This window comes from Myotis myotis, unplaced genomic scaffold (assembly GCF_014108235.1).
Source record: "Myotis myotis isolate mMyoMyo1 unplaced genomic scaffold, mMyoMyo1.p scaffold_m19_p_20, whole genome shotgun sequence".
Taxonomy (NCBI): Eukaryota; Metazoa; Chordata; class Mammalia; order Chiroptera; family Vespertilionidae; genus Myotis; species Myotis myotis.
Window position 1 is genome coordinate 2,348,512 of NW_023416325.1, and position 14,785 is coordinate 2,363,296.

At 59.5% G+C, this 14,785-nt stretch overlaps 1 protein-coding gene across 2 annotated transcripts in view; it reads left to right on the forward strand.

Moving 5' to 3' along the window:
* Positions 1-719: 719 nt before the first annotated feature.
* Positions 720-14,785, forward strand: part of MN1 (MN1 proto-oncogene, transcriptional regulator) — a 43,337-nt gene continuing 29,271 nt past the window's right edge. Inside the window, exons 1-2 of one of the 2 annotated variants that reach the window (XM_036354038.1) lie at positions 720-5,945; positions 7,991-8,251. In XM_036354038.1, coding sequence (XP_036209931.1) covers positions 2,180-5,945; positions 7,991-8,100 — 3,876 coding nt within the window. In that variant the 5' untranslated portion in view covers positions 720-2,179 and the 3' untranslated portion in view covers positions 8,101-8,251. Of the gene's footprint in view, positions 5,946-7,990; positions 8,252-14,785 lie in introns of those variants that run through there. The other variant, XM_036354037.1, reaches the window with a different exon arrangement.

Consider the following 14,785-nt stretch of genomic DNA (forward strand, 5'->3'; position numbering starts at 1 on the left):
TTATTGGGATAAATATTTCATAAAGAGCAGGGCAGATATTAAATTACTCCTATTGATTTTAGTATCACAACCCAATTCCTTGGCCTCTACAGTTTAATTGATCTCTTAAGGAGGCCAACCTCGCGCCCCCTGGGCCTCGGTCCGGGTGCCAGTAGCGGGGTCCTCCCGCCCGCCCGTGCGTCCTCGGCGCGCTGATCTTCCTCGCGGCTCTGCGCTGGACTTAGCCGAAGTGCCCCCCCCCAATAAAGTGACCGAGTGGTCACGGCTCCTCCCGGTGGAAGCCAGCGACTGAGGACTGGGAACCTCAGGCAGTGGGGTTAAGGGAACAATTGTGCATGCCCTGGCGAGGGAGGAGCGAGCAGGAGCGCGGGTGTCTTGAGGAGAACCCTAACTTCAGGGGTTCCCGGTCTGCTTTCAGCTCCAGGAAAATCCGGGGACCGGTTAAGTTGGGCGCCACTGGTGAGCCGACTGCGGTGGAGAGCCGAGGGTTCGCCTCGGGTTGAAGCACAGGCGATACTTAGCGACTTTCCCGGCGAGTCCAGGCGCTGTGCCTGGAGACCCCATTGTCTGAGCGCCCCGCACCGCTTACCACCCACCTCCCCGCCCCCTGCCCACCCCGCAGGTCTCGCTTCAGTTGGGGGTGGGGAGTTGGTAACTGTGTGAGTAGGAAGGGGGTGAACAAAGCCAAGCTCCCGCCATTCTAAGCCTGCGCCCTCTCCACCCCGATGCGCTGGGAGGCCAGGGCGCGCGCCCCGAGCGCACTGGCGCCGGACCCCCGGGCGAGACCCGAGCGGGGGACCCGGGAGTTGGCGAAGTGCGGGTTCGTAGGGGGGCCTCGGCAGCCAGTACCCAGGACCACCTTAACAGCGAGCCCCGCCCCGGACCCAGCTCGGGCTGTGCTGATTGGTGCAGAGGTAATGGCTGAAATTGATTGCTGAAATGCAAAACTTGTTGCTGCTTCTCTCAGCGCTGGGCGAGAGGCAGACACAGAGAGGGGAGCTGAGACCCTCGGAACGCCCCACGCAGCCCCCCCGCCCGCGTTAGCCAGGAGAGGGGTGCGCGGACCCCCCAGAGCTGCCCCCGCCCCCGCATTCTGGGCTCCGAGAGCTCCGCGGGAACGCCTGAGCCGGCTCGCCCAGTGTGGTCCTCCAACCCGCGCCCGCCCCCCTCCCCAGGTCCGAGGGGGGACTCGCGAAGCACCTCGGCGCGGAGACAGGGAACCCGAGCCTTGGAGAGACCCAACCCCTCGTTTCGCTGCCTGTCCGCGCCTGGAACCGGGCGCGGGGACCCCGGCGAACTCAGAGACCGAACAGCGGGAGGACTCAAGCTGCAGTCGGCGGACCTGGCAGCGAAGCGGCGCGCGGGGGTGCGGCGCGCCGGGGTGCAGCGCACCCGCCGCGGAGCGGGGGAACCGTGTCTTCCCCTATCTCTCGGGGTCCAGCCCCGGGTGCCCGCTGCCTTCCCAGCCCCGCTGCGCCCTCGGCTCGGGGGCCGGCACGGGTGATGTCGAGCGGAGCCTCCAGCCCTCCGACCAGCTGAAGAAACAGTAGCCGCTTGCTCGGGGCCGACGGGGACTGTGCGAGTGGATCGTGCTTGGCGGAGGCTCGAGCTACCGCGCGCGGGGACTCCGGGGGAGGGGGGAGGGACCGCTCTGTCCGTGCCCGGGCGCCAGCCACGGCTTTAAAGGGTCTCCCTGCCCGGCCCCTGAGCAGCTCCGCTTCGGACTCACTCGGAGAGGCTTCGGGCAGCTTCCTGGGGCTCCCCACCCGACCCGTTCGGACTTAAGAAGGTGATCGCTCCGCTTTCCCTGCCTCCTTCCCGCCTCCTTCCCCCCACTTAACTTTTTGTCTCCACTCGCCTGCAGCTCTGTTCCCTCCCCGCAAACCCACCCGCGGCTGTGCCAACCGCCTGGGGCATGGGCCCTCCGACACGGCTCCTGGAGGCCCTGCGGCGCCGCAAGATGTGAGAGACCCGCGTGGGGCAGAGCCAGAGCTTCGGGAGAGGAGCGGAGAAGCCCCAGCCGCCACAGGCCAGGAGCGGTGGCGGTGCGCACTGCGTCCCCGCGGTGCCGGTGCCGAGCGAGCGTCCCAGCCCAGGGCCGGACCGAGTAGCTGGCCGGAGGCGCGCCGCGGAGAGCAGGCTGTCATGCCCTATTGATTTCCCCACCCCCCCGCCAAGTATGTTTGGGCTGGACCAATTCGAGCCCCAGATCAACAGCAGGAACGCTGGCCAGGGCGAGAGGAACTTTAACGAGGCCGGACTGAGCATGAACACCCACTTCAAGGCTCCGGCTTTCCACGCGGGGGGACCTCCTGGCCCCGTGGACCCTGCCATGAGCGCGCTGGGCGAGCCCCCGATCCTGGGCATGAACATGGAGCCGTACGGCTACCACGCGCGCGGCCACTCGGAGTTGCACGCGGGGGGGCTGCAGGCGCAGCCGGTGCACGGATTCTTTGGAGGCCAGCAGCCGCACCACGGCCACCCGGGCGGCCACCACCCCCACCAACATCACCCTCACTTCGGGGGCAACTTTGGTGGCCCGGACCCAGGGGCCTCATGCCTGCACGGGGGTCGCCTGCTCGGCTACGGCGGCGCCGGCGCTGGCCTGGGCAGCCAGCCGCCCTTCGCCGAGGGTTATGATCATCTGGCGGAGAGCCAGGGGCCTGAGAGCTTCGGCCCGCAGCGACCCGGCAACCTCCCGGACTTTCACAGTTCGGGCGCCTCGGGCCACGCCGTGCCGGCCCCGTGCTTGCCGCTGGACCAGAGCCCTAACCGAGCCGCTTCCTTCCACGGCCTCCCCGCCTCCAGCGGCTCTGATTCCCACAGTCTGGAGAACCGGAGGGTGGCGAACCAAGGAGCCGTCGACTCGCTGGAATACAATTACCCGGGCGAGGCGCCCTCGGGACATTTCGACATGTTTTCGCCCTCCGATTCCGAGGGGCAGTTGCCTCATTATGCGGCGGGTCGCCAGGTTCCCGGGGGCTCTTTCCCGGGTGCCTCGGCTATGCCCAGAGCTGCAGGCATGGTGGGCTTGTCCAAAATGCACGCCCAGCAGCAGCAACAGCAGCAGCAGCAGCAGCAGCAGCAGCAGCAGCAGCAGCACGGCGTTTTCTTCGAGAGGTTCGGCGGGGCCCGCAAGATGCCGGTGGGCTTGGAGCCGGGAGTAGGCTCCAGGCACCCCTTAATGCAGCCTCCCCAGCAGGCCCCGCCACCCCCGCAGCAGCAGCCCCCACAGCAGACTCAGCAGCCGCCGCCACCGCCGCAGCAGCAGCAGCCTCCGCCGCCGCCCGGGCTTCTGGTCCGACAAAATTCGTGCCCGCCCGCGCTCCCGCGGCCCCAGCAGGGCGAGGCGGGCACACCCAGCGGCAGCCTGCAGGACGGGGGCCCCATGCTGCCCAGCCAGCACGCGCAGTTCGAGTACCCCATCCACAGGCTGGAGAACAGGAGCATGCACCCTTATTCGGAGCCCGTGTTCAACATGCAGCATCCTCCTCCCCAGCAGGCGCCCAACCAGCGGCTGCAGCATTTCGACGCGCCCCCCTACATGAACGTGGCCAAGAGGCCGCGCTTTGACTTCCCCGGCGGCGCGGGAGTGGACCGCTGCGCTTCGTGGAACGGCAGCATGCACAACGGCGCGCTGGACAACCACCTCTCGCCCTCGGCCTATTCGGGCCTCCCCGGCGAGTTCACACCGCCGGTCCCTGACAGCTTCCCCTCCGGGCCACCCCTGCAGCACCCGGCCCCGGAGCACCAGTCCCTGCAGCAGCAGCAGCAGCAACAACAGCAGCAGCAGCAGCAGCAGCAGCGCCAAAACGCGGCTCTCATGATTAAGCAGATGGCGTCGCGGAATCAGCAGCAGCGGCTGCGCCAACCCAACCTGGCCCAGCTAGGCCACCCCGGGGACGTGGGCCAGGGTGGCCTGGTGCACGGCGGCCCGGTGGGCGGTTTGGCCCAGCCGAACTTTGAACGCGAAAGCGGCGGCGCGGGCGCGGGGCGCCTGGGCACCTTCGAGCCGCAGGCGCCCCATTTGGCGCAGGAGAGCGCGTGGTTCCCAGGTCCTCACCCGCCGCCGGGCGACCTGCTGCCCCGCAGGATGGGCGGCTCGGGCCTGCCCGCGGACTGCGGCCCGCACGACCCTGGGCTGGCGCCGCCCCCTCCGCCCGGCGGCTCGGGGGTGCTGTTCCGGGGCCCCCTTCAGGAGCCGCTGAGGATGCCCGGAGAGGGCCACGTGCCCGCGCTGCCCTCCCCTGGCCTGCAGTTCGGGGGCAGCCTGGCCGGCCTGGGCCCACTGCAGTCACCGGGGGCTGGAGTGGGGCTGCCCAGCGCTCCCTCTGAGCGCCGGCCCCCTCCGCCGGATTTCACCGCGTCTGCGCTCGGGGGCCAGCCTGGCTTCCCGTTCGGCGCCGCGAACCGGCAGGCCACCCCGCACAGCGGCCCAGGCGTGAACTCGCCCCCGAGTGCGGGCGGGGGCGGCGGCGGCCCCGGAGGCGGCGGCGGCGGCGGCGGAGGGGGCGCGTACCCGCCGCAGCCGGATTTCCAGTCCAGCCAGCGCCCCTCGGCCAGTAAGCTGGGCGCGCTCTCGCTGGGTTCCTTCAACAAGCCCAGCTCCAAGGACAACCTGTTCGGCCAGAGCTGCCTGGCTGCGCTCTCCACCGCCTGCCAGAACATGATCGCCAGCCTCGGGGCCCCCAACCTCAACGTGACCTTTAACAAGAAGAACCCGCCCGAGGGGAAGAGGAAATTGAGCCAGAACGAGACCGAAGGCAGCGCGGCCGTGGCCGGCAACCCGGGCTCGGATTACTACCCCGGAGGGACTGCTCCAGGGGCCCCAGGGCCCGGAGGCCCCGCGGGGACCGGTAGCAGTGGCAACAAAACCTCGGGGCCGCCCAACCCTCCCTCCCAGGGGGACAGCACCAGCCTCTCCCCAAACTACAACCTGGAATCCACGTCGGGGAATGATGGCAAGCCGGTCCCCGGGGGCGGTGGCCGGGGCCGGGGCCGCAGAAAAAGGGACAGTGGTCACGTGAGCCCGGGGACCTTTTTCGACAAGTACTCCGCGGCACCGGACAGCGGGGGCGCGCCCGGGGTCAGCCCAGGGCAGCCGCAGCCAGGCGCGGCCCTGGGGGGAAGCTCGACGGGCGAGGCACGCGGGGCGCCCACGCCCCATGAGAAAGCGCTCACCTCGCCCTCTTGGGGGAAAGGGGCCGAATTGCTCCTGGGGGACCAGCCGGACCTCATGGCGTCCCTGGATGGCGGAGCCAAGTCAGACGGGAGCTCCCCGCACGTGGGCGAGTTCGCCTCCGACGAGGTGAGCACCAGCTACGCCAACGAGGACGAAGTGTCATCCAGCTCTGACAACCCCCAGGCCCTGGCCAAAGCGAGTAGGAGCCCCCTGGTGACAGGTTCGCCCAAACTCCCTCCCCGGGGGGTGGGCGCAGGGGAGCACGGACCCAAGGCGCCCCCGCCCCAGCTAGGCCTAGGCATCATGTCTACCTCTACCTCGACCCCTGACAGCTATGGCAGCGGTGGGGGCGCTGGCCACCCGGGCACGCCTGGCCTGGAGCAGGTCCGGACCCCGACGAGCAGCAGCGGGGCACCGCCACCCGACGAGATCCACCCCCTGGAGATCCTCCAGGCACAGATCCAGCTACAGAGGCAGCAGTTCAGCATCTCCGAGGACCAGCCCCTGGGGCTCAAGGGGGGCAAGAAGGGCGAGTGTGCTGTGGGGGCGTCGGGCGCCCAGAACGGAGACAGCGAGCTGGGCAGCTGCTGCTCGGAGGCTGTCAAGAGCGCCATGAGCACCATCGACCTGGACTCCCTGATGGCAGAGCACAGCGCCACCTGGTACATGCCCGCAGACAAGACCCTGGTGGACGGTGCCGAGGACGACAAAACGCTGGCGCCCTGGGAGAAGGCCAAACCCCAGAACCCCAGCAGCAAAGAAGGTATATGTCCTCCCCTCCCCCTCCCCCCTTCTGGTCCCCTTCTTACCTCCCAGAGACCCGCCCTGCCCCCCTGGCAGGCCTTAGCCTCTGCAGCCTGGTCTGCAGCCTGGCAGGCCCCATGGAAGGAGGGAGTCCTTTGGAATTAGGAGACCACAGGGCCTTCTTGTAGTGCCCAGCTCAGAGCTGGATACCCTTCCTCTGACTCACACCAAGGGCTCTATGAGTCTGCCTCTCCCTCCCCAGCTCCCCTTAGGTGCTGCCAGGTAGATTCTGGTGCCACTGGGTGCGAGGAACTTAGGGGGCAGCGCTTTGAGGATTATGGCAGAGCCCCCACCCCCCTCCGGCTGGTTGCTCAGAGGTCTCAGCCTCAACCTCCAGGCTGGTTCCGGTTTTTAGGGGTTGCGTGCCCGGCTCCTGGTAGGTAGGACACGTGGGAAGTTATGTTCATGCCTCCCCACCTTTTCTAGGCAGCCAGCCTCTAGCTCCAGCTCCTCCCCTGTGTGCCAGCATCTTTAGAAAAAAAAAAGTTCCCAGCTCTGGTGGTGGCAGCATCACTATCACTCAGAGGCAACGCCTAATTTGACATTTGTTCCTGATGAGTAGCTGTTTTGTCTCTTGTTAACTGTTGGAGTTTCATTGAAAAGCTGGGTACCCGTAGGGGTTGTGGGAGGCAGGCCGTCTTTCCCAGGGGCACATCCCCTGGACCTTTGGTGGGGCTGGGGTGGGGGTCTGCTTGGCAGAGGCCAGGCCACTCCACCAGGGCATCGTTTGCGTACGGGGATGTGGATATATATTCTTAAGACACAAAAGACCCGCGTCTGTCAATATCTCCCTGGCTTTGGTGACAGATGTCCGGTCCCAGCTCTCCTTTGCATTCTAAGCACTCCCCTCCGTCCCCCCAATCAGGCCTGGGGGCTTTGAAGGTGGGTGGGGTGGGGGCTAGTCAATGAACCGCCATTGCAGTTAAGTAATAACAGTTTTTTAACCTGACGAAGACGAGGCTGCTGTAGATATCCATTTCATTTTAATGGGGCCTTCCTCTCCTTCCTTATCCCCCTCCTCACAAATAATGCCTTCTTAAAGTTAGGTAACATCATTTATTTCTTTCTTCCCGCCCCCCCCCCCCATTTCTACCTTTTTTTCTTTTAAACCCTACTTGAATCCCCTTGGTGTCAACAGGCTGAATTGTATCATGAAACCAGTGGCTGGCGACGCAAACCCCGTCTTTAAAAACCACATCCCGTGATTTTTGCCCTCTCTTAGAGTTCTCTTCCTCTGCCTTCATTTCCCTAGTCCTCCCCGCAGCCTGCCATCTCTTGGCCCTGGGTTCAAGGGCTGGGTAGGTTTTGGGAGAGTGGCATGGGCAGGAGGGGGAGGGGACGTACGGCAGGAGTTGGGTGGCTCAGACTCAGGGTTCCCAGGGCCGGCGCCTGTCCCGGGTGGCTTTCCCGCTTAGGGTTTCTAATTCATGAATGCGGCCGGCCTCGCTGCTTGCTGCTTTTCTCTTTGTTCGCCTACTGCCCAGCCCGGGACGCCGCTCTCTCATTTGAAGCCGGGTGTTTAGCATGCACAGCAGACGCTAGAGCCGGCATCAGCATTCTCCAGGCTTCTCCCAGGCGAGGCCATAAATTGGTTAGTTTGGGACCCTCCGCGTCTTCTCCCCTTTTCTCCCCCCCCCCTGCCTCCTTTTAAAAATGGAGTTGGACACAGCATCCTGCTTGCTCGGCCCCCCCTTCTCTTTTATTTTCTTGTACACAACCTCTCGATCGATAGCTGGTTAGCACAAATCCCAGCCCCTGTCACTTCTACCTGGCTTGGCCTGGCTGTCCCTCCTCCACCCCCTCCTCTCCCCCCCCCCGCCCTCCCCCCAGTAATTAAGAACATATTGGCCCAAATGGGGTGAGAAAAGTTAAGAAAAGAAAAACCCAATTTAGTGAATTCATAAAGAAAAACCAGTAGCACTTTGCCTTTGAGTCTTATGAAAGATCTTAAGTGGAGAAGGATTGAGTGGCTTTAATGAGTTGTTTTTGTTTTGTTTTTTAAAGGTGTCCCACCACTCCCTTCCCAGTCCACCCCAGGAATCTTCCTTGACAGGAAAAAAAAAAATAAAAATGAAAATGAAAAGATGCAGGCTGTGAATGGAGAAATGTCATGAAAGAAATGTTCTATTTTGCTTGTTTCATGATCACCGACAGACGAGGGAAAATTTTTTTTTTTTGGAAACAGATGCTAGTCACTTTAGGGTTGATTTGCCCAAGATGCCCGCCCGACGCAGCCCTCCCCTGCACCCAGGAGGACAGGGAGTTCCGTCCACCCACTTGACCTCCTTTGTTTTCCACTCGGTGATGTGGGAAGGACAGGTTCCTAGATAAAGCCCTAAATCGAGGTCCCTTGCAGCCTCTGCAGCCTTGGGGCTTCTGGTTACGGCTTTCTAAGGCATTTGCATCCGATCGCTGCTCCCTTACTGGTAGTAAATAAGGATGATTAAACTTTTCATTATGATAACACCCCACAGTTCCATCTGCACATGTTGTATAAATAGGTACACAGAGCCCCCAAGTCCCCCGGCTGAAAATCACAGTGAAGTGTGCCACTTCAAAATAGAGTAAAAAAAAAAACCAAAAAACCAGAAAACAAAAAAGAAACACAACACCCTTAAAGTAAAATGTCCCGCTTTCCCTTGAACACGTGCCTATGTGTTCCCATCAGCCGGGAAGCAGTGGTGTCCAGTGGCTTTGAATAATACCTTCCCCGGGGCCCAGCCCCAGCAAGCACTTTCATCCACCCACCCCCACCACCCCCCTTTCAGGCAAAGCCCACTTTTGTAATGATATTTTATTTTGTCACGCCGTAAAACACGCCAGTACTAATGTGATTAAATATTAACACCGTTTCTGAAATTCTCCGCTCCGATGACAAAATACTAGTCGGTATTTAGCAAAATGGCCCGTGCTCAGATCGGAGAGAAGGAATACGGACGTGCCCAGCTTGTTTTAAGGGGTACAGATGCCCTTCAGAGGGGAGGAAACTCCACTGGCAAGTTGCAGTTCTGGGAAAGTCTAGGCCAGCTTGACCTGTGATTACGATTTTTTTTTTTTTTAACCAGGAAAGCGAGTCTCTCCAAATCACGCTTCCCCTGACTTCTTAATCAACCCACCGAACAACTTTTATATAATGAAACTCTACATCTCATCATGAGGCCCCGTTTGCACAAAGTTGGAGTTGGGGGAAACGGTGAGGTTGTGCAAAGGGGGAAACACACACACACACACACACACACACACACACACACACACACACAAACCCCAGCCTGCGTTTGGGCCTATTCAGGCATCCATGACATCAGTGAGGTTGCCATGCATTTGAAATGAGTTTGCAGAATTGTCCACCTAGCTCTGCAATAGATGTGTGGCCATGGAGGAATTTCAAAACTGATAAAGAACTCGAGATAATGCTAGATTGCCGATGTAGGAGAGATTGTAGGAAACGGTATGCTTCTCTCCCTCCTCCTGCCTCTTTCCCCAGAATTTCCAAAACTGGAATTCACCATATTCTGTCATAAGTCGATCCTGGCCAAACTTCCATTCCGTAGGATGCTCCCTCTCTCTCTCTCTTAAAATCGGGAGCATTCTAGAAATGCTCTTTCACATACATTGAAGGGGGAGAGGTCTCTGTCTTCGCCCTGCACGCAATCCTGCCCTTTTGGGAAGGAGGACATGTCTACCTTCCCAATGATGCGGGAGAAATTTTTGGAATTTCACGCTCCCCTCAGCGTTCCAGTCGGAACACAGTAGAACGGTGCTGAGAAATCCGAGGCGGGCGGGATTTGAACACCGAATTTCCTTTAGACATGGGACGGGCTGGGGGACGGAGGGGGGCTCCGAGTGCTGTTTTTCTGAACCCTTTCCCCCACACCCCCACACCTTTGGAGAGCTTTTTCAGGCTCACGCCAACTTGTTTGGGGGCAAGGCAAAGGAGCCTTGCATTCCCGTCTCCCTGTGAAAGCATCCAGCCAGGGTCGCATGCCTCCATGTGACTTCTTGCAGCCTCCGGAAGATGTAACCCAAAACTTCGCAGGTGTTAATCGGGGGGGGGGGGGGTAATGTAAACAGGAGCCCCCTTTGTGCAGCTGACGTGGGGGCCTGCCTGCTCCCTGGCTAGTCCGGGACATACTACTACTGTGCTTGGTGCTTGTTTAATATTTCATGGCTGTAATAAACCTGTCTTCTTTGCCCGCCTCCCGACATAAAACCCCAACCCCGCACACATCTGCAATTATACATTTCCACTAAATATTAATAAAGGACAAGGATGTTTTCAGGGGCTGAAAGCTTCTTAGTGTGAAGCTTGCTATGGTTTCTGCCCTGGCTTTTTTTTTTTTTCCTGGCTGTTTTGCTTTTAAATAGCTACCGCCTTCTAATATGTAACATATACTTATGTATTCTCCTCTGTGTAAATATATACTTTTTTTTTTGCAGATGGAAGGGTTTTCCTCAAGGATAGCTTTCTTTAATATAAATTCATTTAGATGTCTTGGGAGGCCCCCTCCTTCAGTCCCGGAAGTAAGAGACTGTTGAAATGGACTTCTTATTTTATTGAGGTTTCTAGGAAAGGAGTGAGGCTTGGTTAATCTAATTTCTCTTTCTAGCAATGAAAGTCTTATGGTTCCTGATACGATTTCGTTTGCCTGACAGAGGTATTTAAATTTCCGCAAAGAATCTTAATGGGTCCCGAAAATCGGGCTGCCCTCGCCAAGAAGTTACTTGATACTCTGGGCTGATATGAAATCTACATCTTTCATAAATATTTGGGCGAGGACCCGGCGAAATTAGAGGGAGGAAAATTCCTCCCACCGTGGAAGTCTGTATCCTTGGAATGTCACAGGGATCTCCTGAGCCCATTGCATGCTGGAAGGTTTAGCAGAATCACCGTTCTCTCCACTAGAGTGACAGTAACTTTGGGTCGTGTTCTGTGCTCTGCGAGTGATCTCCTTTGCCCACAGCACTCAGCAGATAAATGCTCCTAGGAAGGAAGACATTAAGCTCTGTTGAGTTCATTGTAGAGATTAAAAGGCTATGGCATCATGTCATAGGATCAAAAGTTTTGGGAGGTCGCCCAAGCCCACTGCGACATAAAAACACCCGAATCCTCTCATGCGGGGTTGGGGGGGGGGCCTGGGTTTATGGGTGGCCCCTGTAACCAGTGGGTGCACCTTCTAGCCTTTCCTCGCTGCTCCCCGACCTGCTCATCCCCCCTGGCTTCATCGCTCTGCCTCCAGTCGGGATTTTGACTCGCCCAGCGATGTGTTTGTTTTAGGACAGTGTCTATTTTTAGGCGTTTCTCAGGCGGACAGATTTGAGTGCGCGTTTTTGATCGCTGGCGGCGGAGATGTTGATACGTCCATGAATGCGTGATCGAGAAGAGAGACATTTGTGGGAGGGACATTGTCAAGTTTCCTCGTCTTCTCGCACACGCTGGAGCCAGACGAAGGGGTGTGGGGGCCCGGCGTGAAAGAGTCCGGCTGCGGTGGGTGTGGGCTCTGGGCCTGTCCGTCATCCGCAGAGCAAAGCAGGGCCCCGTGCAATTGCGCGTGGGAAGAGCACCCCTCGCCCCACCCCGGCGTACACACTTTTGCATATGCACGGCCTCGCGTGTTTCCATCACATCCCCCTGCGACTCCTGCACTTGCCCCCTTAATCTACTTTCTGAGGGCGAGTGGGGAAGAAAGCTGAACCTCCTCTCCATGGCCTTCCCTGGCAGGTTCTGACTCAGGGAAGGACTGAGTGAGTGCAAGGCCTGTGAATAGAGGGAGGCATTGGAAGGCCCTAATGATGAAACCTGGGCCTCCGGGCCCTCCTGGGCGACGGGTGACTGTGTCCTGGAGTATTTCGGTAGCAGACACGCATGTTTTGTGCGTGAGCGTGCATGGAGGTCTCATGGGAGACTCTTAGGCCGGGAGAGGAATCTTTGAATCAGCACCCCCCACTTCCCAACCGCGCCCCCCCCCCCCCCCCACTCCACCTCTCAGCTGTGGGAAGCGGACGCCGCTTCCACTCGGGGAAATTCCCCTCCTTTATGGTCATCTTCTGGTACCAGCGACGTGCCACCTTTTGCTCAGTGGGTCGCCCAGGGCAGAGGTGGGCCTGGGAGTTCGCTGCTATCGTCCCAGGATGGGACAGCAGGCATCCGGCACGCAGCCTTACCCCTGGCGACCGGTGGCCTTCGGGCGTGAGTGAGGGGACACCAGTGGGCGCGTGTGCACCGCAGGGGGCTCAGACTGGCACACGTATTTTGCGATCGGGCTGAAAAGCGGAGTGACGCTTCCTTCACTTGAGCGAGGAGAGGGACGTCGGAGGGAGAGCCGTGGTTCTCACGGGGTGGAACCGGCACAGCCTCGCTTTGTTCGCTGGCCTGCATTTTAATCAGCCGCCTCTGAGGGTTGGGAAGCCAGTGGAGGGCCTGCTCCCAACACGGTGGGTGTTGGCCCAGAAAGAACACGAGGTGGGGGTGGGGGGTGGGCGGGTGGGGGGTGGGGGGCGGTAGAGAAAGCGCCACAGGTTTCTTCACAGTTTGGAATCCCATGGGGCTGTCTCTAACCTGTGCCCGATCGCTGCAGGTGTTGGCCGTGCAAGTCCACGTGGGATTGGCTCCCCGGGAACCCACGGAGTCGGGGTCCCTCGTAGCCACGGTGCCCCAAGCCCTTGTTCTCCGTCTGGGCTGAGAGAGCCGGTCCGTTTTCGTAATGGCTGCTTCCTTGCACAGCTGGCTCTGAGAGAGACGTTGATAGCGATCGTGTGCGTTTCCTTTCGTGATTTTATACATCATCATACGGACCCAGATGCCCTTTAAACGTAAAGGCAATTGGTTTGAACGGTTTGGAGGACTGGGTAGCATTCACGGTAACAAATTGGCTCTTTCTGAATGTCCCAGAAGGAACATCAGACATGGAATAGACTTGCCCGAAAGAGGGAGAAAAGTCCCAATGAACATCCCAGCGCAAACTCACCTTGTTGGGGGCCGGGGGGGGGGCATGGAGGGAAGAAGGTTTTTATGTTTTGATCTTTAAAGGAAAGCTGAGGGGGCCAGCGACATCAGCTTCCCCACGCCCATGCGAGCTGGTGGGATCCCCCGTGCGACTCCCAGCCTTCGCCCTCTTTCCACCCATGTCTCCCAGGAAGGCCCCGAGCTCCCCATGAAAGGTTTGCCGCTGGGATCCCGACCCTTGGCGCTGTCTCAGGTTCTCTGGGTTGCAGGCTGACTTACTCATACCCGGTGTTTGGTTTGGGCGAGATGAGTGAGGTGTGCTGGACAATGGTTTACGGAAGCAGCGAGACCCTGTGTCAAAGGCATATTTGGGGTTCATTGCAAAGTCTACTGCTTTGAAGACACTTGGGTGTGTGTGTGTGGGGTGTGTGTGTGTGTGATCTTGCTTTCATCCTTTGCTTTTATCTCAAAAAAGTATCGCCGTGGTTGCTCAGAAATAGACAGCCCGTTCCCTGTTCCAACAGTCTGTCTTGGGAGAACTAAGTGGCCCGGAGATGCGTTTAATTCTGAGAGTTTAAAATTAGTTTGTCTTTCTCATTCCTGATCAAGAGTGTCTGGGTACAGAGATTTCATTTGACCTTAAAGCTCGCGTCAAAAATTTTGCTGGAGTGACAGGGTCTCAGGCCCTGCTGACGGGGCTGGCTTTGTGTGATGTGTCTTGGGAAGTCGCTGCCCCAAGTTGAGGGCCCCAGCGTGGTGTTCCTGGCCATATTTGGGAGCTCCTGGAATATTAGTAAGTGAACAGTTAGTGAGTGAACCCCTCCACACACATACTTGCTCTCTCTCTCTCTCTCTCTCTCTCTCTCTCTCTCTCTCTCTCTCTCTCTCTCTCTCTTATCCCTCCACACACAGGGCAGGGTGAGATGTCAGAAAGGTAGGACCCTTTTCAGTCACCGCCATGAAGCAGTGTGCTCAGACGCCCTTGGATCCCGGGACACAAGCATTGTCGAGTGACTGGCAACGACCACCAGGAATCAACTACTTCTGAGGGACCATCTTATGATGGGAGAGGGGGTGGGGAGTCTGCCGACAACATCACCGGCTTTGAATTCCCCCAGGCTCAGCCTTCCAGAGAAAGCCAGGGTCGGTTAAGAATTTGCTGAGAAAAGTGAGCGGGTTCTATACCCTGTTGTTCGCGGGGCTGTTAACAAAGTCCTTACACACGCGAGCCCGAGTCCTGGTGGGGACACTCTGGCCTCCTTTCCTATGAGCCAGAAACGCCCCCCTCCCCCCACCCCCGTTAGGAATTCTGGATGGAGTTGGGGGTGCAGTTTATTTTTTTTCTCAGGGGCGATCGTCAAGGGGGAGAGAAGTGCATCCATATGAGTCCGCTGCTATTTACCGACACGCGGGGTTCAGGAGTGGAAAATCACTTGTCAATGTGGGGGTCATTTAGACAGCGCCTCCTGGGCGCGGCCAGGGGTGCGTGACTCGTGTACGGGCCCGTGTCGGCCACTGTCAAGGACAGAAAGTTCTTGGCCGAGCTCTCCCCGTGGGGCCCGGGGTTTCCACGTGGCCGCAGATGTTTTGGGGGGAAATAGATGTGGAGGACCCAGTCCGAGACGGCTGACCGCATGGTGGGTCTGTGAGCAATCAGGGCCCGTGTCTGTTTAGTTAGTGGCCGAGGCAGACACACGGGGCCGGTGGGGGGATGAAGACCCAGATGGGCCCCGGGTGGGTCGAGCCCTGGGTACGTGACTGAGGCTAACGTCTCTGGCAGAAGAGCCGGGCCCACGAGGCGTGCTGCACACACATCCAGCTTTGCAGATGCGCCCAGCGTGTTCCATAGAAGAGGG